The 25,548-nt window shown below is 38.2% G+C and overlaps 1 protein-coding gene across 3 annotated transcripts in view; it reads left to right on the top strand.

The window, feature by feature from the left end:
* Nucleotides 1-13,097, top strand: part of LRRIQ3 (leucine rich repeats and IQ motif containing 3) — a 38,394-nt gene extending 25,297 nt beyond the window's left edge. For all 3 annotated transcript variants that reach the window (XM_042466196.1, XM_042466198.1, XM_042466197.1), the window contains 2 exons: nucleotides 7,725-8,442; nucleotides 12,797-13,097. In XM_042466196.1, the coding sequence (XP_042322130.1) occupies nucleotides 7,725-8,442; nucleotides 12,797-13,010 (932 nt within the window). In that variant the 3' untranslated portion in view covers nucleotides 13,011-13,097. The remainder of the gene's footprint in view (nucleotides 1-7,724; nucleotides 8,443-12,796) is intronic.
* The last annotated feature ends 12,451 nt before the right edge of the window (nucleotides 13,098-25,548 follow it).

Here is a 25,548-nt window from a genome sequence, read left to right as displayed (position 1 = left end):
TGTTAATACAGTATCTTTCTCCTGAGCCAGCAGTCCACAGCACATTATGTGTGTGGGACTAGCTTGTTTTAAGTAAAAGTAAGTATTCAGGGATTTCGAAGAGGTAAATAGAATAGAATAGTACAGTGCACTCTTCCCTTACACAGGGATCCATTCCGGACCCTCCCCTCGCATAAAGGAAAAAACACATATGCTCAAGCCCCATGTGGTGCGATTTGGGCGCGCACCCCATTATTTTTTCCTGGTGCGCTGAAGCTTCTTCCGGCGCAGGCTTCCAACATATGCACTGTAGAATAGAATAATAATGGGGGGAAATGGATATTCAGGGGTACCTGTTTTGGATATCTCTACTCCACATGTTACATTTTTCTGGCCATGCAGCAAAATGCCCTCCCCCCAAAGAAAAAAAAGGCCAAAAGAAACATTCCAGTAGTACATACATTGGGCCAAGCAAAAAGTGCAAAGCACATTGAACTTCAAAAGTCACTGGCTTCTTCATCAGCAAAGATGTTAAAAATCATACAGAAGATGAGTACAGATGTCAGATTCATGAGCCTGCAACTTTTGAAGACGTTTGCTTAAGATGGTGTTTAAGATGGTCTTGAGGAAGGGTTGACTCTTTCTTGGCCATGTAAAAGCCAAGGAATAAAATTACTGTCTCTTTTGGCAACAGCAAAGCAAACTCCCTTTGAGATCTAGTCCTGTCTGTTGTAAGCTGCAATCATCATAAGGCTGTTTCCAAGTTAATGGATTAACCAAATTTGACAAGAAATAATGTTAGTATTACATAGAACTCCTACCTAGCTATTTTCATTTATTTGTTTCAACGTTGCAGAACATAAAAAATTTCTACTGATTTGGAGTGTGAATTTCATTATTAATCTTTTATGTTGTATTAATGATGAGGAAATTCTATGCATATAAATGTGATAAACTACCCTGTTTAGCAACGTCTTTCAGCAAAGGTTAAAGGAATTATGAGAGGAAAGCTTATCGTTACTTTTGTGGTTACATCTATACAGATTCTAATTATTTTTACTGTCAGCTTTTCAGGTCACCTTCTAAAAATATAGTGTCTGTGCACAATATGAAACACTGAACTGTGACAAACAAGAAAAATATTTATTCAATAAAGTTGTGAAAAACATACTACTGCAAACAATGTCTGACAAAGTCATTGGTATAATGTTCAGTTGTCTGTGATGTTTCTTGCTCTTATATTTTGTTACAACTGGATTTATGGCTTACCTTTCCTATCCTCCTAAGAATTCTTTCTACTTCCTTTTGATAACTTTGATGATCCAGGCTTATCTTCAGTAGTGTTTTCATTATCTGCAATACTGCATTTCTACTGGCAAGATCCAGATAATGGCTTGTTTAAATTTAACTTCTCATACCCTCCTCTCAGGAGGAATATTCTAGAACAGTTCAGTTATGCTGGTGTATAAGTATGCCTTGCTCCTTAAATTTATTTAAACCAAACAGTTTGAGGTGGTGAAGAACAATACAGAGCTAATAGACACAGGTTATAGCATACAGTGGTACCCCGGGATACGAATTACCCAGCTTACGAATTTTTCGGGATACGAAAAAATCCCATAGGGATTTATTGTTTCGGCTTACGAAGGTTTTTTCGGGTTACGAAAAAACCTCGGCGCTGTTTTCAATGGAGCCGCGGCAGAGCCGCGGCTTTTTTTCCATTAGCGCCTATGGCAATTCAGGTTACGAAGGTTTTTCGGGTTACGAAATTAGCCGCGGAACGAATTAATTTCGTAACCCGAGGGAGCACTGTAGATTATAGCAGAGGCAAAGTTGTGTTTTGAGATGGATTTAAAGCAATACAGATAGAATGGCTTGGCAGAAATATGGATTCTTGCAGGAGCAGAGAGAAGCAAGAAACTAGTACACAGTTAGAAATGGAAGAAGGATGCCAAGAAGGCCAACATGAGATTAATTTAAGTGAAAAGACAGAAGGTAAAGCTGGGTGATGCAGATATAAGATCTCTCTGTGTAAATATTGATCATGGAAGGCTGGATCCATAAAGGACTTTGTTAGCTCCAAAAGGTGACAAGGAACTAGTGATGGAAAATAATTATGCAACTGTGATAAGTAAAGACTTTTCTTTGTGTGCTACAAAGGTCAGACCAATCTCACAGGTAGTTAATACAAGAAGAGATGTCAAGAGAAGATATGCACAATTAGGGAATCATTTCATGCTTCCTAATATTTATGGAGAAATACTCCCTCTGAATTTTCTGGGCTGCTGCTTTTGGTATCCCTTTATACCTGGCTCTAGCAATTACATGTCAGCTTCCTAAGCTGTAAATAGAAGCTTTGGCTGCTTTTCTTTTTTTCCAGCATTGCTATCGGCAGTTCAGATTGATCGTGTCAGCTGTTATAAACTTGGAAATTAGTAAAAACACTGCCTTCTCTGTGTGTGCCATAGAAGCTAGAAACCAACTCAGAGGCTGCAAAAATGCATTCATAACTGAATGAAATGTACATCAGATTTTGTGTCCTGTGTTTTGGAATAAACAGAAAGAGAAGCAAAGTTATTCATAGAATCACTAGGATAAAGTGTGTGGCTTGGGAGCTGGAGGAGAGAACCTAAAATTTCTTGGAAAGGAGATTTCCAGTTTTAATCAATTATAGGGTGATCTGTTGTTCTGTGAGATCATGCTACAAATGATAATTGAAATTGTTTCCTGACATGTGACTCTTATCAACACGGGACACACATACATAAAGTTACAGTCAATCAGGATGAGACCTTTCTAGGAACAAAGGGGATTTTGAGATAAAGCAACATAATACACACAGGGATCTTATATAATAATAATAATAATAATAATAATAATAATAATAATAATAATAATAATAATAATAATTTGTTTTGTTTATATACCGCTATTCCAAAGATCATAGCGGTGAACAGCAAGTATGCTAATTAGCCCCCAACAGTCTGGGTACTCATTTTAGCGACCTCGGAAGGATGCAAGCCTGAGTCGAGCTTGGATCCTTTTGCTGGTCTTGAACTTGCAACCTTGTGGTTTTGAGTGAACGGCTGCAGTACAGGCATTTAACCACTGCGCCACCAGGGCAGGAATAGGTAGAGATTTATATTTAAAATAGTTACTGATTTATATTATATTTATATCCCATATTATATACAAAGATATCAAGGTGGAGTATAAACAATAAAAAAATTGGACAAATTTAAACAAAACAATATCAAATAGCAATTTAGAACAATCTAATATAGTTTTAAACAATGTAAGACAATTTAGGCAGTATATACTACAGACATTCACCACAAATTATGTGCTTATCCATGGGTTGAAAAGCTTTAGAGAAGAGCTAAGTTTTAATATGGCACCACAATGAGACCAACATCAGCACCAGGTAGGACTTGGTGAGGAAGCATTCTGTTACTGCTTCCCCCCCTCCCCCCCGAGAAGGCTCTCTTCTGTGTTTCCACACAGTGACTGCTGTAACACAGAGGAGATCTTTCCTGGGATATCTCAGTAGTCATACAAGTATATGTAGGAAATAGGCATCTCTTACTATGCCACTTATATGCCATTTTTGAGAAATTATTTAGTTTGACCAAAGTAACCCATTTTAGCTTTCATTTTTGAATGGGGAAATTGACAGAAATCAGATGTACAAATACAGGTTGCATATCCCCTATCTGAAATGCTTGGGACCAGAAATGTTTTGGGTTTTAGATTTTTTTTAGCCTTTGGAATACTTGCATATGCATAAAGAGATGTGACCCAAGTTGAAACATGAGACAGCCTGGTGGTAATTTTATGCACAATATTATAATGCTTTTGTACATGAAATGAAATTTCTGTACATGGAACCATCAGAAACGAAGGATGTCACTATTGTAGACACCCATGTGGATGATTTTGAATATTTTGGATTTCCAGATAAGGGATCTCAGTCTATGCAATCAATAACACTTGATATTGTTAAAGGGAAAGATCAAAACAATGATGGTTCCATGATTCCCAAAGTGGTGTGTGTGTGTGTGTGTGTGTGTGTGTAGAGAAACAAGAATCATCATGAAGTGACTACTTTTATTTTATTTTAACTGTAGATATTCTGTGAGTATTACCCAAAGAACAGGTGGGGGTCATGTGGGGTTCCCACCAATGTTCAATGTTACTTCAAATGTTGGGGAAATTAGCTTTTGTAAGAGCTTGGGTAAGCTTTTGATAGTGTGCACCAGTTTATACCAGTACTAACTCATGAGGACTCCAAGTTTTAGGTGAATTAAGAAGGTTTTATTTAGAATAATGCAAAGCTCAGTCACACATAAGAAAGCAATTCAAACAGATAAAGAGCTAATAAAATAGAAATACTGTATGGAAATGGGATAGTGGGGTTTTTAGGGGTTTTCATTGAGTGATAATTACCTGTTCAATGAATAGACCATGGAAAGTTGGAGTGACTCAGACTGGGAGGTTGGAGGGTGACTCAGAGAATACATAGTGTGTGGAGAAAAATGCCACCTGTGTGCTCAGCTGCTAGATTTTGGAACCATATTTATACATGAAAGCTAGTCCCAAGCAATGGCTAGTTGCTCAGGTAACAAAGGGTGAATATCTTTTCCCAGAAATTAACAATGGAATTAACAATGAAATTAACAATGGGATTCTGGATTGGTTGATAAATTTTAATTTTAGTGGCTGGGGACAAAACCAGTGATTAGACTGGGGTATCTCCACGATGGATGGACAGGGCAGTTTGGCTAGGAACACAACAGGAATAGGTAGAGAAGTTTGCTTACTGCTCTGAGTGCAAAGACATCCTTTGTCTCAAGTTGCAAGAAGTAGTGCAGATGACGTTGGGGAAGGAGGAAGCACTTAATTCACATGTTTAGATTTGATGGTCTTGTTTACCTGGATGTAGACATGCCTCATGTTCCTTTTTTCCTGGGAACTGACTTAGTGTTCCTGATAGATCATCAATCTTTCAGAAACATTCTGTCTCCAGATACTAGATATGAAAATATGAAGACCCCAGGTTACAGCATGGGGTTTGCTAACAGAAGTTCCACAAGTCTGTGGCAGTCTCTATACATATATAGTTTCAAGAAGTGATTTTTATTTATTTCTATGTAGGGAAATTTTGCAATATAATTGTTTGATAAACCTCTTTGATGTATTTAGGAATTATTATTACAAAACTGAAATGAATGCAGAGAGATAAGGGCCGGTTACAAACCGGCATTTGGGACGTCCAGAGGACGTCCCATTTTAAAAAAGGGGCGTCTCTTCTAGACGCCCCTGGGCCTAATACGGACTCCGTCCGTACAAGATGGCACCGGCCCTTCTACATGGCTGGCGGCATCTTTGCGTATTGGACGCTGAGCGTCCGTACGCGTCGCGTCCTTTGTGACGTAGCGAGTGCGCCCCTGGCGCCTCGCTACGTTGCAAACGCGACTCGAAAAGAAGCTCCATTTTGGAGCTTCTTTTTTGGTCCGCAGGGGAGCCGCGCCGTGTGGAGGCTCCGGCTCCCCCGCGGACCAACCGGCGGCGGCGGTTTGTATCCCACCAAGGTGTAGCATTATACTGTGCCACAAATCTAACATACAGGCCTGTTACAGACTGCCAAAATAAAGCTGCTTCAGGTCTCTTTGGAGGTATGCTATTTAAATGATGCATGAGTCCTAAGAGTCCGGAGGTCGCGCCAAAGCCACACTCCATTCCTAATCACTGGAGTGCAGCTTTGGTGCAGCTTCTGGATTCTTAGGGTGCATGCATTGTTTAAACAGCATACCTCCAAAGAGACCCGAAGCAGCTTTATTTTGGCAGTCTGTAACAGGCCACAGTATAAGTAATATATTATCCCCCCCCCCCCATGGTATTTTGTCCTCCTCCCCTCTGTCTGTGGTATTTTTTTTTATACTCTTCACAGAACTATCAGAACAGACTCATTTGTTGTATTTGAAAGATCTTACTACATATAAAAAGAACAAAGTGAAAATAGATGTTAAATTACATTTCAGAAAAGAGAAATGAAATCCAGTATATTTACTTTAGTGTATCCAGTTCCTGGCTTGGTTGAGTTGTGGTGAATTAATGTAATATCAGATTTGGATTGCCATTAGATGGAATAGTTTCCAGGGTAGCAGCTTTGCAAGGACATTTTCAACACAATTTGTTACTGGGAAGCTCTTTACCTATTCTTGCTGCTACCAATTTACAATAAACTCATTCTTCCTCCCTTTTTCACCATGAGTCCTAATTAGTTTGATCCCATGTCATCTCTGCATACTGTATCTTGCATATGGTTGGTACTTAATTAATGTTCAGAGAAAAATTACCTGATGAAGAAGAACACTAGAATCTAGTTGCTGCATATTGGACCTTGCTGCTTCCCCTTACTGTCATTTGTTCAGAGCTCCCTTAAACCTGGCAGCACCACCACTCTCATGGATAACAAGGCAGGCAAGCAAAGCATTAGCTTATAAACAAAAACTAGAAGTAGTTCAGGAATATAGCTGACTCAGGATGGACCAAGGTTTACAACCTTTATGGTAAGGAGGTGAAAGGTCCAAGAGCAACACATGTATGGCCAAATTGGCATTCTGTTATATGTTTTTGATATTAAGGGGAAAGGCTGTCAGCTTTTCTTCCTCTAGTCTTTTCTTTCTTCTTTTGTGGTTGTTTCTGAAAAGATTGAGAAAAGGAGATCTGTTTCCCACATTCTATGTGCAGCAGATAGAGCAGCCAAGCAAGCAGGGCAAAGGTTCAGGAGACAACTATTGTAAAAATTAAAGGCAAAACACTTTGAAAACAGTGTCCCCCAGGTTCAGTTAACGTTAAGTCCAAAACAGACAGCCCTGAAGGGGTGGCTTGATGCCACCCCTTTGATAGTTGGATCAGGGCCACTGCAGTCACATGCCACAGCCCCAATCTGGCATTTTTCAGACCCAAAAAGGCGGCAAAATGCTGCTGCTTTTTGGGCCAGAAAAATGCCCTTTTAGGTGCTCTTGCGGCATCTAAACACCATGCCGCCAGAGCTCCGTAAAGCTGCTACCGTGTATATGGCCAGGCAGCTTCATGGCAGCTTCCTGCTAACTTGGAGGCACATGTCATGCATACACCACACCCCCAAGCCACCAGGAAGCTGGCTTTTTTTGCTGGTCTGTTCTGGCTGTTGGATGTTATAAATGCCTTTGAAAAAAATGGAGTTTACATTAGTTATGACTAACACACCGCATTTTTAAAACAAAATATTTTCATTTGATTTTCAAATATAAAACTACATTGATGCATGGACAAAACAGTAAGATTTCTGACCATTGAATGGATGTTGATTTTTCCCCCCTGCTATAAGTCTTTTTGCTACCATAAGAGCACGCAGGTTCCAATCAGATTCACCCTTACTTTAGTTCCCAATCACAGAATTGTAGTTCAGTCCAAAAGAGGTGCTAAAGTAAATTGATTCCAAAATTGCCCAAAATGAACATTTTAATCAAATCAAAAATTAAATTAAATTTAACCACATTTAATCAAAATTTAATCATACATATTTTTAACTGCATTCAAAAAAAGGATACTTGAATCAAAAAGGATGAATCAGATACATTCAAGTATAAATCTTTGAAACTAAGAGAAATTCGCCAACTAAGAGCCCAATGTATAACAAAAATGTTTGCAACTTAATATTTAGGAAAATAATGATGTGACATTGACTTCATTTTTAGGACTCTTGGATGGGAGACAAACTGACATGAAAGATGAGATGGCAACCGAATTTAGGCTTTCAGTGTGTAGAATGCCTTTTTATTCACTGGGTAAGGAGATGCAACATTATCAAGACAAAGAGAAAGAATTTTTCGATGCTGTTCATGATATGAGATACTTCACACATCCTGTTCCAGAAACTATGCCCTTTCATGAGGCAGGAAGCATTGAAAAGAGGATTTTTGCCAGAGCATTTGGAACAATAAGACTCTACCCTTTGTGTGCCATTGACAAAGCTTACTGGCAGAGTCATAACTTGGACATCCAGGTTGAAAAGGAGCGCAAAGTGTTGCAGATGCTAATTGCCAAAAATGATGGCGTAGAGTATGTTAGTCGTTTACAGCAAGAAAAGAACGAGAAAGCTCTGAAGAAATATGAAGAGGACAAAATGATGACTGATAATATTTTGAAAGAGCAGAAGCAGGAACAGGAAATGATAATGGATAAAATGAAAAAAAAGTATATTAGGTTTTTGGAGAACAAGGACGGTAAGTCCTTAGAGAACGCATTTGTTCAACGCTTCAGCAATCAACATACAGCTTTGACAAAAGGTTTAATAAGACTTGATGGTTGGAGAAAACGTCAAGAAATAGTGCACGAAAGGAAACATATAGTTAAAGGAATTGCAGAAGAAGAAAGGCAGCGGAAAGAGATGTTGAAACATTTTAATGTGGAGAGGTATGTATTCTTGGTTAGTCTTCCAAATGTCCAAATTATCTGCATGTACTTAGAGGAGACTGCTTGACTTTTTCAAATCCTTGCAGAAGGGGTTTCTTTCATTAGAATCCTAGAGTTGGAAGACACCGCAAGGGCCATCCAGTCCAACCCCCTGTCATGCAGGAAATCCAAGTCAAAGCATCCCCGACAGATGGCCATCCAGCCTCAGTTTGAAGACCTCCAAGGAGGGAGATTCCACTACACTCCGAGGGAGTTTGTTCCACTGTCGAACAGCCCTTACTGTCAGGAAGTTCCTCCTAATGTTGAGGTGGAATCTCTTTTCCTGGAGCTTGCATCCATTGCTCCGGGTCTTAGTCTCTGGAGCAGCCGAAAACAAGCTTGCTCCCTCCTCAATATGACATCCCTTCAAATATTTAAATAGGGCTATCACCTCTTAACCTTCTTTTCTCCAGGCTAAACATCCCCAGCTCCCTAAGGCGTTCCTCATAGGGCATGGTTTCCAGACCTTTCACCATTTTAGTCGCCCTCCTTTGGACACGCTCCAGTTTCTCAATGTCCTTTTTTAATTGTGGTGCCCAGAACTGGACACAATATTCCAAGTGGGGCCTGACCAGAGCAGAATATAGTGGCACAATTACTTCCCTTTATCTAGACCAGTGGTTCCCAACCTGTGGGTCGGGACGCCTTTGGGGGTCGAACGACCCTTTCATAGGGGTCGCCTAAGACCATCAGAAAACACATATTTGCATATAGCAATGAAAATAATTTTATGGTTGGGGGTCACCACAACATGAGGAACTATAATAAAGGGTCACGGCATTAGGAAGGTTGAGAACCACTGATCTAGACACTATACTTCTATTGATGCAGCCTAAAATCACATTGGCCATGTTAGCTGCCGCATCGCACTGTTGACTCATGTTCAACTTGTGGTCTACTTGGACTCCTAGATCCCTTTCACATGTAGTCTTGTTCAGCCAGATGTCCCCCATCCTATATCTGTGCATTTCATTTTTCCACCCTAAGTGCAGTACCTTACATTTCTCCCTGTTCAAGTTCATTTTGTTAGCTGTGGCCCAGCTTTCTAGTCTATTCAAACACATCTGATGAGGATACATGAAATTATATCCTTGGTGGCTGCTCCCAGGCAATGAAACTGCCTCCCACAGAAGCAAAGCTGGCCCCCTTTCAATTCTTTGCCAAAAGGGAAAGACTTTTAAAAATACAAACAACTGACTTAGAGCAGTTTAATGGTTGCTGCAGTAGGGTCTTTTAATGGACTGTGTATATTGTACTTTTATTTGCATAGCTATGTTTTAAATGTTTTTGAATTGTTCTAATGTAGTAATATTTTAATGGGATATTTTATTTAATTTTAATTTTTTATTATAATCATTTAGTAGTACTTTGTTTTTATTTCTGCTGTGATGCTCTGTGTCTTATATTGGGGAAAAGATGGGATAGAAATTAAATGTAAGTATGTATGGCTGAATAAAAAATGTGGCAGATATGACTGCTGCACATAAAACTGAATGCTTTAAAATGCACAAATGCAACTTTTTAAAGGATAGCTGCTTGAATAATTATCAATGGAATTTAAAACAAATTGTTTTAAGTGCATTTATAAATGGTCCTGAGAGTACTGCCCGTTGAGAAGTATATAAACATTTCATATAAACAGACCATTCATATCACATACTTCTGTGCCATATATGAAATGCTTAAGATGGCTGACTGTTAAATATTATATAATATTAAAATTGCCATTATTGAATATTACAGGGGGAAAAATTCACAGTACAAAAAGAGTTTTAAAGATTTTTTTATATAAAAAAAATGCAGAGATAACAAATTCTTAGATCAGCAATTTGAGTCATTTGTGTTTTCTTTTTCACAACTTCAGTTATAAAGTGGAAATTTAAGCTACTCAGATGTTTCCCAGTAGAGCTTTGAGGATTCCATGTTACAAATTACAATTGGAGAGGAATTAAAAATATAACCCTTTCCCTTTGTTACCTTCTTTGTGAACTAGAAAGTCCTTTCAGTTTCATTCCATAAACTGACAGAATAGACCTGAAACAGACAAGCCAAATAGAACGGCTTTAGGGCACTTCGGGGATGTGACATTTAGATGAAATGGCCAGAAGGCGCTCCAAGGCTGACTGAAATGGCTTGAAGCTATCAGCAAAAGGAGCAGATTTAATCCGCTCCTGCTAGCGGCCCATTTGGGAGCTGGGCATCCAATTGCCGCAGTCCCAAAGCGATCGCACCCAGAGCAGCCAGAGATCGCACCTTCCAAAAAGTCTGCTTTGGCCCAATAGTGATATTTCGAGTTTATACATTTTGTTAGGTGTTTTGTTTTGATCTCCCAGGTATTGAAAAGAAATTTCTCTAACTGCAAATCCTTTATCATTCGCCTCAGAATTATCAATGTTTCAGGGTTTTATTTTCATCCTTACTCCTAATAAAGGTGTTGCATGTCAAATTAGGACCTACACCTATACAATCTGTTGGTCTTTAAATCATGACATTAATGGCACCTGAGCAACTCTGCACCTTTCAGGAAGTTTCCATTTGCTTGACTGAAGTCAGTAAGTGATCTTTTGTTAAGTGTAATATGAACTGGCAGACATCGTTGTCCAATCCCTCTGCATTTGATTGTCGGAACAGGCAAGAGGAATGTATATTGCTTCTCAGTTTAAAAAGTTAATATTAGTCTTGCCTGCATTATTGTTACTTTTGGGGAAGGAAGTTAATGACATACTGGTGCATAAAAATTAGGCACAGACTGCAAAGGTGAATTTAATTAATCTGAAGATTTTGCTATATCTTTACATATTGATTGCAATTTAATAGTGAAGCAAGTTGAGGAAGAAGACATTTTAGACTTGACTGATATTTGCTCATTTGAGATTTTTCAGCCTTGGCTAGGGAGTGAAAATAGGCAGAAAAATTATATTTTGATTATCCCCTTCCACAGGTAGAAGAGGATCTTGCCCATAATTTCACCCAGTTTTCTAGTTTATCAAGGTCCTGGTGTGGGAATTGGATCTTAATAAAACCCCTCTGAACCTCCTATACCAAGGGAGTATTTCGAGCTGTTTGGGGTCACCAAATCAACTCAAATACCTGGCTGGTGAACCCTTGCTGGGAACGCGAAAGGTTCACTCAGGTCGACGCCATGCCTAACCAGAAGTCCCTCGTATTGCTCTATTTTCTTGAGGAGCTACAACATCTCATTGACACATCAGGAAGACAGCACACTTTCTTATTCATCTCATTCAGCAGCTACACAGTTTACTCGATATCCCTGAACAATAAATCCCCCAACACCAGAATCTTTCTTTTCTTCTTCCTGCAGTTAGTAGTTAAGTTGGCTCCTACCCTGGCATGCAGTGTCTCTTGCTGCTGGTCTTCTGCTTATGCTTCTTCACTACTATTATCCTCAGACGGATGTAGAAAGAGATTGCTTAGTTGGAATAGTTCTACATCCCTTGAGCATGGTCTGTAGCTGATGGTTACTGTCCTCCAGAGTGCATGCCTACCTTCCTCTTTCGGACATTTTTGCTGTCCTGGTAGCTGTTCCCTCAGCTAGTGGCTCAACCTGCTGACCCTCTGGGCATGTCATGAATTTCTATCCTCCTTTATTGCTATTTTGAAAGCCTGGCAACACTACCTCAAGCCATGTTTTAGGACAATTAATTTTACTAAACCTGTGAGATGTGGAACCCAAGAACTGATGAGATTAATTCTTGGTGAAAAATAGTAACCAGGGCCTGCAGCTTTTTTTTGCAGCTTTTGTACCACCAAACTTTTAAAGGGATTTTTATAAAGAACAGTAAACTAAAAGAAGCTTTCTGGTGTGTTGTGTACAATTATTATTATTATTATTAACCTTTATAAAGTGCTGTAAATGTACACAGTGCTGTACATACAATCTTTTTAATTAGACGGTTGGTTCCCTGCCCTCAGGCTTACAATCTAAAAAGACGTGACATAAAAGGAGAAGGGAAAGGTGGTGGGGCTAGTAGGCTAATACATATAAAGTACATAGCAATACAGGAAATGGTTCGATAAAACAGTTCAATAAAACAAATGACTAGGTAAAACCTGCAAATGCCATTTTGATATCTGTCTTTACTGTACTTATAAAGAGATTATCTGATAATCTGTAATACAGTATGTTTTTCCAAATGGAGAAGTAGAAATCATTGAATTTATATATGTTACAAAGTCCCATAGATTATAAAGAAAGTACAAAAATAAGTATTCCTGCAGAACAATTTTGGGATCTGATTGACGGACAAGTGTCATTACAAGCAATGAAAGACTATGAATTTTTTCCCTCCTCTAGGAAACAGATGTTACAAAGACTAAACACAGATGAAAAGTGTTTTAGGAAATGTCTAGCTCATGCAATGACTAGTGAGAGATTTAAGCGATCGAAAGGAAAAGTTGAAGCTATGAAGAAATCCAGAATGAAAATACCATACTCACTGCCAGTGATTGGCAGTTCTGGCTCAGCAGTGCCTATACTACAATATGAAGGTTTAGATGGTGATGTATAATATGGAAAGCAAATGTAAACCCAGATGTGACTTGCTACTTAAATGGTGCAGATAATATCTCTATTGTGTTATAAATATATAACCGGATTATCTTTTTGCTGTTTGTATTGCTTTTGAAATATCCAGAAAAAGAAGAATCTGATAAATGGATACAATACATTAAAATGTTTAAGCATTTCCATATGAAGAAAACCCAGGTGTAACCTGTGATTTAACAAATGTTGACTTGTAAGCAGAAAACATTTCAAGCATACATACAATTACCTCTGTATTTAACTTTAAAATTAAGTTATTCAATGCCATATAAAAATAATTGGGAGAAAATTCATTGGTTGCTAATGTAGCCAAGTAGCATGAGTACAATTAAGCATGTTGACTACCCTTATTGCTGACAGGGTTGCTGGAGCTTTGCCTCAGTGATTCCTCAGTAACTGTATATTGAACAATGCCATAAGCCATTAGCTCTGGATGGAATGTATTTTCAGTTACTCTCTGGCTATGCCTAATGCAATAATTTGGTCCCAGCTGCTAACTTTCATTAACACGCTGTGTACTTTGATTAGTTTCATTAGCTGCTTTTCTATGTGTAATTAATTATGCTTCAAGTTGATTCTACTTAATTCTTTGTATATATATTTCTCTCTATGTGTTGAACACAGGAAAAGAAGATCTGAGCAATTGCCAGAAGAGATTTGAGGTCTTTTCTTGTTCCTCCCAGCCCAGTAATGAATTTCCTATTTTACATAGTCTCTTAAAAACTTTGGTTGTTTAATATAGGTGGAGTGCAGCTTTTAGAATTCAGGCATGGCCTTGCAAGTGGTAGGAGAATTTTCTTTTCATCTAATGACCATCTTGTTGCTTGCATCTGATACTACAGACAAGCAATCACTTTTTAGATTATTGTAGCCAAATTAGGCATAACACCATATTTGTTATTCATAGTAAATAAACAAACAAACAATACCCACAGAGGCCCACAGAGGCTTTTAGCTCTTTTTCCTTGCCATGACCCCAGACTTGATCCGAGACTGGACCTGCTAATTGCATTACAAAGAAATAGTCATGTTCTGTAATAGGTGTTTGGTAGCAGAGTGTCCTTTCTTCCATTTCTTGAGAGCCCTTACTTTAAATCATGTCATTCACTAACTACCAGGCCTCACAAATCTACATTGGGTGGACTTGGTTATCTGCTGCAGTTGCCCCCCCCCCCATACACACACTTGTTGTTGTTATTGTTATTTTGCCTATGCAACTGTCACTTTTCCAACATTCTAATTTTGCTAAAAAATGTGTCCTAACTTACATTTTTGTACATGTTGCCCAGATTCTTTTCTGTATTCTCATATTACTACCTTTATTTGTTTGAAAATGTAGATATTCACACTCAACTTTGTGAGCTTTTCTTAAATCTGAAAAAATCTTCCAGTTATATTTTCAAATGGCAATTGTGAGCTCATTATCAGATAGCCTTGGGGGTTGGGATAATGTGAAGAAAGTTCACAGTGCAGTCCTTGGAAAATTAAATGTAAGGTAAGCTCAGTCATCCTACAGCCATTTGTGATGGCATTTCATTGTCTTCTTAATTCATTGACTTTTAATTTGGTATAATCCCCTTAGTATGTCTATGTCCTTTCCCTTTACATATGATCAACCTTCAACTGCAAATTTTTTACTTTTAGTATCCCCCAACTCAAATGCAGATCTTGACAATATTTTGTGTTTGGAATTTATATAGAAAAGTGGAATTTTTCAAAAAACATTTTTTTAATGAAGCCATGATTTTTCAGTTAAACTTATTGGGCTAAGGAGATACATGCTGAAAAAGAAGAATGGAATATATTATCTCATTTATTAGAAGTTCAGATCCAGATTTAGTTAGAACAGATCCATTGAAATAAATGGGATTTTAAATTAGTCATGGCTGATACATATGATTTAAATAGCTCTGGTCTAAATATGAAATCTGAACACATGGTGAAACATTGGGCTGTTGCAACACAGAATAAAATGCACATAATGTCAGTGTCTATTGAGATAAATGTTACTGAACATAAGAACTGAAAATACTTTGCTAAGCATATCACTTTTGTGTTCTTCCTGTGATTTGTGGGGAAAACTGCAACAAAGGATCAAAAGCATTGTTGCTTAATGATACTTTGGTAAAGAACAAAGATAGGATAGTGTGGGTGAGTGGGGAGAAGCATGCTAACAAAGGGATGTGATGTTCGTAAAGATTATTTAATAAGTTGTAAGGTCAGCAAAAGAGGAGGTGGGGTAAATTAAACAAAGTGCTGCTCTTAACAGAGGCAGGACTCTAAGGGGGGGAAATGGAGGTTAAACTCTCACTGTGTTTTATCCTAAACTTGTAATGTAATTATTATCTTTGCAATGCAAGACAAATAGTAACACTGTTGTTATTTATCACTGATTCACATCAGGAAAAATATACTACAGACGTCAACCATGGGTATCTGTACATTATTTCACATTTCCAGAGGAAATACTGCTGTTTTTTATTTGAACTTTGAAATCACCCCTCTATAAACATATTGTTTGCATGCACCATTTCTGCATATGCAACATTTTTTTCATTAGGAAGGAGAATGACATAAAAAGGGTCAGTAGCTATTAAGTTGCCTTCAGAACTGGAACAGCATCACCTTCTTGTGCAGGAAAATGGGTGCACATTTGTATTCTGAAGTATTTCTTCCAGTATCCATGGAAAAGACTGAGTTCATGCTCCTGATGTTTCATGCATTCCAACTTTGATTATTGTAGATGTTTTTATGGGTTAATGACTGTTGTTTTAAGGCCAGTTTTTACTGATGCTATTTTATTGTCTGGTTTTAAGTTCTTGTAGGGATTGAATTGGCTTTTGTGTTATTATTATTAGATATTTCAAGCCTGAGGGAAAGGTAGAATGTAAATAAATGTCCACTCTACCTGAAATTTATGAATTTTCTGTGATGTAACTTTCCTGTAGGAAATTGCTGGTGTCCATGTAGATACAATCAGAAGGTTTCTCTAAAGTCATGTGCGCTTGTGATACGAAGTTTGGTTGACAGTAGAAGTTGGAGCTGTATTGAAATTCTTCAAAATGAGAAAAATCTGATTATAACTCTTTTCATTTTGTTCAGAGTTTTTCATATGTTTCTGTTCAGCATGACATTTCACGTCTACCTTGAATATTTCTTCAGCAAGTTTCTTTGAATACACAAGTATACAAAGAGGAATAGATATTATGTGTGGTTGTCACCCTTTATGAAGTATATGGAGGAAATGCATTGAATTTAAAATTCTTTATTAACCTTTAGCTATTACTCCCTGATGTCCTTTTGTCAACATGTATGTATGTGGAGTAAGGTGATTGTGGAACAGTTCCTGAATTTATCTTTTTGGCTCCAGCATGTAAAAATTATTTCATCAGCAGAAATCTTTGGCCTCCTTTATAGGTATGCTTACCCAGCCCCAAACATTGCTTCCTTGATAGGTAATTAACTGGTAAACTTCCTGCGAATAAGTACTTAGAGTTCAAACCCAGAGCTCCAGTTTCACTGACCACCTGGCCTTGTGTATAAATAGGAATGTACTTCCTGGCTTTTCTTTCTTTACTCCCCAGTTTTTATTCTTGGAACAGCTTGTCTTGTTCTCATCCTTATTACTTCCCTAACTAGATCAGGGATTCCTATGTGCCTCCATTGATAATCTTATTACCTATTCCGCGTTACTTCTTTTATCATTCACAAAAACCCCTCAGTTTGTCAACTGCAATGCTAATCCTGAAATACGTTTTGGGTGACTTGATCTCTTCCACTTCCAACATTGTCTAAGTGACTGCCTAGATGTCTATCATGTTGTTATTTTACTGTCTGGTAGTTGATCACATTCTGTCAGATGCTGGAATTTTCAGATTTAATACCTAGCATCATAACTGAAAAGCATATCAGCCAGACTGGGAAAGACCAACAAGATTTTAGAGAGCCTATTGGCTAGAGTAGCCCAAGTGCACATTTTTAATGTACGTTATTGGACTTTTAAAATATAAATACAAAACAAGAAGAAAAGTGAAGAAAAATGGAAAAAGAGACGGTACATGGATGTACATATTTCCAAAAATACATTTTCTTGGACCTGGTGTTTATAAAATATGTATTCATGGGTAGCTAAATCAGCTAGCCATTGAATGATGGAAGTTGAGTATTTCATCTGGTCACCGAATGATGGAAGATGAGGGTTTATTTGTACAATCTTGAAATAGCAATCTCTTAGCAAATAAAAGCATTCAGGATCCAGCCATGCTGAGCATCAGTTAAACAGCAAGTCACAAGAATCTAATTTCAAGGTGCATCTGTGTCTGTAGGTAGACAGGTAAAATAATCTGAGTCCATATAAGGCAGCTTCATATGTTTTCCTCAAGCTGTCTTCACTACCATTTCCATTCCAGCCTATGTCCTTTCCACTCCACTAGTGAAATGGCATTACCACAGTGGTCTTCTTTTCCATCTCTTCAATAGCAGATTTCTTCACCCCTACTTTGTTTTCTCCCAGCCCTCCTTCTTCCCATCTAGCCACTTTTCTTTTGTCTCCAATGTCTCAATGAACCAAACCAATTATTTTACAAAATAGCATTCAGCTCCACTTCTGAATTCAGTGGGTTTGCAGAACAGGTTGTGATTTCAGTTAGGGAGCCTGATAGTGATGGGAAGTTAAAAGGAGCCAACAGCACTAAAGTATTGTCCATTGAAAACACTGAAATTCTGGACCATGCCAACCACTACCATGTCAGGATGCACAGGGAAGCCATTGAAATCCACAAACATCTGGATAATTTCAACAGGAAAGAAGAAACCCTTAAAGTGAACAAAATTTGGCTACCAGTCCTGAGGAATAGCAAAATAAGGACTCAGCAAATGCAAATGGGAAACCATTCAGAGTCAGTGGCTTTCCCAGCAGATAATGATCACCAATTAGCAGACACTAATCCTCTTTTGCATTAGCCTCCCAGCCTGAGGCTGACCATTAGCACAGAACAATACACATGCAAATCACTCCTGCATTTCCAGGCTCACACAGTATATATAGACCCACTTTTTCCAGGCAAGCATTCTCTGAAGATGCCAGCCACAGATGCTGGCGAAACATCAGGCAGAAAGTGTTCTAGAACAAGGCCACATAGCCCAAAAAACCATGGATGTCGGCCATGAAAGCCTTTGACTTCATATTGTCCATTGAGTTGCTATTAATGTTTGGAAAAGCTCAGAGATCATGGATCTCTTATTTCAGATGCAGTTTGGTTTTAAGATGTGCCTTGCAAATGAATAAAGATTCTTTTTGTTTGGAGAAAATCCACATTCTTCTTTGTGGTCTCTGTGACTCACACAAATGGGTTATCCTGCGCAATGTCTCCTTCAGAGAGTTCTATAGAATTCTGAAGAGTTTTGGCAGCAGAGTTCACAGATGAACAGTTGAAGAACTACAGTTACCAGTATGCAACCTGTCCTTCTCTTCCCTCCCTCTGAACAAAATACTGTAGTAGCACACAAGTTTTACTATATATATCCTGCCTGTTATCTGTGATAGGTACAATAATCAAATTGTTTTTAACTCTTTATAAGACTGATGTCTTTTTTGCATTCTATTTTTTAAAAAAATATATTTTCATGCAATTACTAGGATTCAAAGTATACTTTATTCTTGTATTTACCATGCATTATGATTTTGCATGTTTAGTATTAACAGATATGTCTTAATTATTTCCTTGTTATTATTTTATTACGATGCATCTCCATTAGTAGTTTTGATTGGTTTACCCATAATCAGCACTTTCACTTTTTTGGCATAAATTGAATAAAATGTTATTTACCTTTCAGATTTTCTGCTTGATATTCTGGCTGTTCAACTGTTGAAATTCAGTTTATTATCCTCATGTATAATTCTGATAGCCACATTCCCTGCCATGTTTTATCTCATTCTATGCAGATTTTACTGCTTACTTGCCATTTGTTTACTTCTGCTAATATTCTGTCTATGGAGGCCGTATTTCCCACTCTGTTATTCCTAGACAGTAGGTACAGTAGTATAAAGGCTTACTCATTGCTGTAGGAAATTAGGAATTGCCATTTCCTGTCATTCAAGTTTAATTCTGTGCATCTGGAGAGAGGAGAACAGATCAAGGTGTCCTAAGTGCCACCTAAACATTATAAATGGTTTAATGAAAGTGTGAACTTTAGAGAAAACCACAGAACATGTACTTGAGATAGGGTATTCACAGAGCCAAGCCAAGATGCCCTGCTGTCTAAGGATGAATTGTCTTCCCTTCTCCACAATTCTAGCTACAAAATTGAACTGAACTAGAATTTACATGTTGTTTCAACAGTGGTTATGGGACAAAATCTTCTGTTGCAACTGTGAGTTTCAGGTCAGTCTAGAGGACACGTGATGGGCTATGTGACACACACCTCTCTGTCATCAAATAAAGGCAAATAACAAGATGCTATCCTCTTCAGTCATTATCACCTGACACACTTGATTCACTTTGGCTAAGGTCCTTGATTTTTAAGGTCCAAGACCTTTTGAGTCAGACAATTTCAGAAATTCTTGACTTTGGTATATTTTAATATAGTACGTTCCTTTAAGTTAATTTTAGATAAAAGTGATTTATATGTTGAAATAATCATCATCATAATGACTTTTATGGTTATTCTACAAGGGGAAATTATCCCATTACATTAAAAGATGGTAAAGCAATGCTAGAGAGCCAGCACATTGTAGTGCTTTTATTGTTGGATTAGGACACTGGGAATCCAGGGTTCAATCCCTGCTCAGCTATGGAAACCCACCGAGTGACCTTGGGCAAGTCACACTTTCAGCCTCAGAGGAAGGCAAGGGCAAACCTTCTCTGAATAAATTCTGCCAAGAAAATCCATTGATATGAAATGACTTGAAGGCACAAAACAACAACAAAGCAATGCTTCCTGCTATGTGCCAAAATAACCTCTTATGACTAGCTATCTGATGGTGTCATTCACCCAAGTTGAGGAGACTAGCTGGTCAGCAGCCATTTGTATTTATGGAACTGATGGAGGCAATACCTGTTCTTCACTTCCTCTTGACATTTTCTGGCAAGGTCAGATACTCCTATCCTAATCAGTTCTTGCCAGTGATCCCCACAAGCGATCAACTTCATGCTATGGCCTCCACTCTTTTATATTGTTTCTCACTAAAGACGACTGTTCTTCTGATTCTGTCTTGAATGAGTGTTGTATAATCCCCACTCTCTCCTATAAAAGACCATTCTCCTACTTTTGTTAACTATTGATGCTGTTTCCCTGTAATCCATAAGTGTGATTATGGTAAAGTGAACCAGTGTATTCAAACGCTAGATGCATGTGGTTTACTTTGTTTGCTGTAAATTGTTGTTCTCTCTTTCAGAGATCAGTAGTGAACTGTTATATGTTGACATCTTCAGTTATGCAGGAATACACAATCCAAAGTACTCCCAACAGATGGCCATCCAGTCTCTGTTGAAAAACCACCAAAGAAGAAGACGTAATTGTACTCTGAGGCAGTGTATTCCACTTTCAAACAGCTCTTACCTTCAGGAAGTTCTTCTTAATGTTTAGGTGGAATCTGTTTTCCTATTGTTTGAATCCATTGCTCTGTGTCCTAGTCTTTGGAGCAGCAGAAAAAAATATTCCTCCATCCTCACTATGACATCCCTTCAAATATTTAACCATAGTTATCATGTTATGCCTTGACCTCTTCTCAGGCTAAACATGCCCAGCTTCGTAAACCACCCCTAGTGGGGTATGGTTTGCAGGCATTTTAGCATTTTGGTCTCCCTCCTCTGGACGCTTTCCAGCCTGTCAACAACCTTCTTGAGTTGTGGTCCCCAAAATGGGGCAGCATTCCAGGTCTACCATGCCTGGCTCAGAGAGTGATGAAAGGTCCTCCTTGCATTTCAACTGCCATTGCCCTGGCCTCACAAGGAGAGAAGAACCTGCAGTATCTGCTGGACTTGATCTCCTTTCCCACTGCCATTCCCTTCTCCTTTTCTGTCATGTCTATTTTAGATTGTAAGCCTGAGGGCAAGGAACTATCTAATTAACAATTTGTAAGCAGCCCTGGCAGAAGAGTGGGCTATGAATACTATGAATGAATGAATGAACGACATCTGTCTTTCAAGGGTTTCTACCAATTATCCATAGTCTAATCCACAGCTTGTTATTAAACATGTTTTTAAATAATTTTTTAATTAAATCTTTTAAAATCATTACAAAAATGATAAATCGCCACAACATGCATTACCAAAGAAACATTGAAAACCACTTAGGGAGTGCTTAGGTGCACTGATAAGCGGTATAGAAATGTACTTGCTATTACTATTGCTATTGTCACATAACAATAAATGAGAGCCCAAAGAGACAGGCCAAACTAAAGCTGCCTCGGGTCACTTTGGAGGTATGCTATTTAAATGACACATGCATCTTAAAAGGCCAGAAGCTGCACCAAAGCTGTGTTCCAGTTTTTAGGACGAGCATAACTTTGGTGTGGCTTCCAGCATCTTAGGACACATGCATCATTTAAACAGCATACCTCCAAAGTGACCTGAAGGAGCTTTATTTTGGCCTGTCTGTTCAGGCCCTGAGTAATTAAACTGAGACAGAAAAACTTCAAAATTGTGTATATGCAGTAGAGATGTGTAGATGAGTACTGCTACTGCTACTACAAAGTCACAATTCCTTCAAGAAAAGCACAGACTTTTCATCAATCTCCTTAAAAAAAACCCCACCAAATATTGCCCAGTAGGATTGTGCATTAAAGGGAGTACAGTGGTACCTCGGGATACGAAATACCCAGGTTACGAATTTTTCGGGATACGAAAAAATCCCATAGGGAATTATTGTTTCGGGTTACGAAAGTTTTTTCGGGTTACGAAAAAACTCCGCCGCTATTTTAAATGGAGCCGTGGCAGAGCCGCGGCTTTTTCCCCATTAGCGCCTATGGCATTTCGGCTTACGAAGGCTTTTCGGGTTACGAAAGCGGCCGCGGAACGAATTAATTTTGTAACCCGAGGCACCACTGTACACAGCTCCCTTCATACAACAGCTTAATTTGCTACTGGGCTGTTTTCAGGCATTTTTCAGTGTTATAGGTATCATGGCCAGGACAGCATGAGTTCTTCAGGAGAGGCTTTTCTTTCATTCCCATGGCCTTCATAGACCCAATTGGTGGATATGTGCAATAGGCCCTTCTTGGTACCTGCCCAGATCTCTTCCACAGGCTCTCGATCTCTTGTATAGGAAGACTAGAATTGCTCCTCCAGTGCTGTTCTTCTGTAAACTGGCAAATAATTTTTTTAAAAATTATTCTAGTGAGAAATTTAGCAATTGACTAGTTTTAAAGAAAGTGCTTTAATAGAGTGCTGGACTGATTTTTTAACTGTTATTTTTTTTTGATACATGTTATCAACTTTTCATTTTATGGACAATTTAAACATATTATCATTTGTGCTTTTTAAAAATTTCATACTGTATCTAGTTTAATATGTAAGCCACCTTGAATCTGGATTCTGGAACTAAAGACAAGATAAACAGAACAACAAGAAAAACATCACTGATTCTTAGATTCTTGGGTACAAACTGAATAATTCATGATCCAAAGCTCCAGTCAGTAACACCTGGTAGTTTATGGAACTGAGATGACAACAATGAAAATAATGGCGGGGTATATTTCCTGGCTATATTTCCTCTTGGCCTTGTTAAGAAACAAGACTAAAGAGAAAGCCACTTTGGAAGCTGCTTTGCCAAATTCTGCTCTGTCACTGGAGACTAGTGGACAATAATTTTCCATATATTAATATTCAGTGTTCCTATGGTGCTTTGCTTCTATTTAAAAAAAAAAAAACTCTGTGTTCTGAGGCTTGAATTTAGATGTCGAATCCAGGATATGTAACAGTCTTCAATCCTGTTTTATCTCTCCTGAGTGGAAAACAAAGGGGTGTGCATAAGAAGAAAAGGTATTAAACGCCGATCTTTTTCCTGCCGTTTCTGCACTTGTACCCGAAGCTTCCCATGATTATATTTATTAAAAGAAAAATGTATGCAGAGGCACATGTTGCCCTAAATTAGTAGTTTGAAAGATGGATTCTGACTCATTTAAAAGCTAGAGACTTACATAAGCAGCTTGGGGGAGTTAAAAATGCTTGAATGTGTGTATTTCTTTTGGGAATTGAATGTTTAATTCAGTATTCAGTGTTTATGTTGCAAAGTAATAGTCTAATACTAATTCTGACAACTCAAACCATCTTGGTTCCTGATGGATAATTTTCATACATTTCCCATAAAAGTAATACTGTAAGAAAACATGGGAAATTGTCCATAGTATGACAACACCATGTTTTGAACATGACACATAATGTAAGATGAAAGTCAGGGAGTTTGGACTAATGTTTCCCTTACTCTGCCATAGGCCATATTACAAACTCCAATTCATTTCTTTTCCTTTCTTGCTCTTAAAAAAAAGTATGAAGACAGGAGTCTGTTCTCCACAAACAGATTTTATGGATGCATGAATAGGATGCTGACAGTTGTTATATTGGCAGGTTTTTCTCATTGTGGAGTCAATTTTTGACATAAAAATGTGCGCTTTGCTTGGTTAAGTAAACTCCTAAAAGGGCAACTTCACTTGTCCTTCCTCCTTACATTTATAATGCAGGTATACCTCTAGATCCCGTCTAATCTTGGAAGCTAAGCCAGATAAGATCTGGTTAGCCCTTGGATGGGAGACTACCTGTGAATAACAGGTGCTATAGGCAATATTTCAGAGGAAGGAACTGGCAAAACCACTTCTAAGTATTCCTTGCTCCTTGATTACAAAGTCTTTTTACTCCTGATCAGCTGCTGCTTATCCTTGTGATGGTTCCCCTTTTGAGGCTGGACCCACAGTTCCAAAACCTTGGGCTCCTGTCACTCACTTTTTCCCTTTCCCTCTAAAACCTGGGTTGGGTACCTGGGCTTCAAAGAGATCCTTGTATGGACCTGTGGATGTGTTGTAACCCAGTGGATCTGTTGTTGTTGTTGTTTAATGGGTTCAATGTAAGGGTGAACAATTTAATTCCATTAATAGTAATGGAAATCATTCACGGTTCTCCAAAACCCTATTCAGTAGTTCTTCCTAGTTAGCTGTCCTTTCCCTAGTACAGCTTTCCCCTGCCTATGTCATCTTTCCCCTATCTGCCTTGAGTCAGAGTTTTGTATCCTTTTTCACCCATAGGCCCACCTTTATAACATACCCTGATCTGTGATGGGCTTGCTCTAACCAGGCATGCCCAGATCTTCCCTTTACACGCCTGATCATCTGTGTATATACAGTTGGCCCTTCTTATACACGGATTTTTTATACATGGATTCAAGCATACACGGTTTGAAAATGTTCCAAAAAAGTATACATTTACCTTGTTGTTCCATTTTTTATTAGGGACACCATTTTGCTATGTCATTATACTTAATGGGACTTGAGCATACACGGATTTTTTTATACACGGGGGATCTTGGAACCAAACCCCAGCATTTAACAAGGATCCACTGTAACCCCCTTTCCCCCAACACGGGCATTGAGAAGACTGTGAAGAAGGGCAGGAGAAACAGATTTTTGATGTTGGGTTGCAGCAGATGTCTGCAGTGAACACTACAATAAAGTCTGAGCAGGGAAAGAATAGGATTCTACTGCAGTTGGTCCTACTGTAGCTGCGTGCGACTGCCTACGGTAGGCAAGGTAAATGCCAGTTGCCTCTAGAATCCTTACAAAATATATGTGATCAGAAAATAGAGAAAGGGGGAAAGAAAATGAACCTGCCTCACCAGCTACTTTCAGCATGATTAAAAAAAGAGAAAGAAAGAAAGAAAACCACAGATCTGTAGGTCAAGCCACCAAAATGGAAATCATAGAAACAGAGGCTGGTGAAAGAAAAATAACATCCCTGGATGAATTTTAGAAGAAGCTCTCAAGTGGTCTCTAAAAAGTTCAAAGCATTTTTATTAATCATGCAAAAGCTTACCTGACCTAGCTGTTTCATTTCACATGTTCATATTGAAAGTTTGGAATAAAAACTACAGAAACCGGTTGAACTACACTTCTGCTTTATGGAGTAGGAACCTATCCCTATTATTTCCACATAATTTCTACCTCTGTTACCAAAATTTCTGTTAAAAAGGTAACAGTCAGGAACACGTCTGCTTTATTAACTCAGGTCGACCTGTAGAAAGCAAAAGTCTGAATCTCAAATTTTATATTTTAGAAATCCCACTAGTCATTTTTCCACTGGAAATTTATATGTGTTCTTTGAGGAGGAATCTCCAAATTCATTTTGAATTCCACCTTAGAGGAAGTGTTGGATAGCAGTTATATTCCTAGGACCTAATATTGTGCTGATAGATGATAGACGATAGACAGACAGAGAGAGATATTATTTAAATACAAAAATGGTGTGGTGTAATTATATATATATATATATATATATATATATATATATATATAT

The sequence above is a fragment of the Sceloporus undulatus genome, chromosome 4, assembly GCF_019175285.1.
Source record: "Sceloporus undulatus isolate JIND9_A2432 ecotype Alabama chromosome 4, SceUnd_v1.1, whole genome shotgun sequence".
In the NCBI taxonomy this organism is placed as follows: Eukaryota; Metazoa; Chordata; class Lepidosauria; order Squamata; family Phrynosomatidae; genus Sceloporus; species Sceloporus undulatus.
The sequence above is the reverse complement of the archived record's forward strand: the minus strand, read 5'-3'. Positions and strand labels throughout refer to the sequence as shown.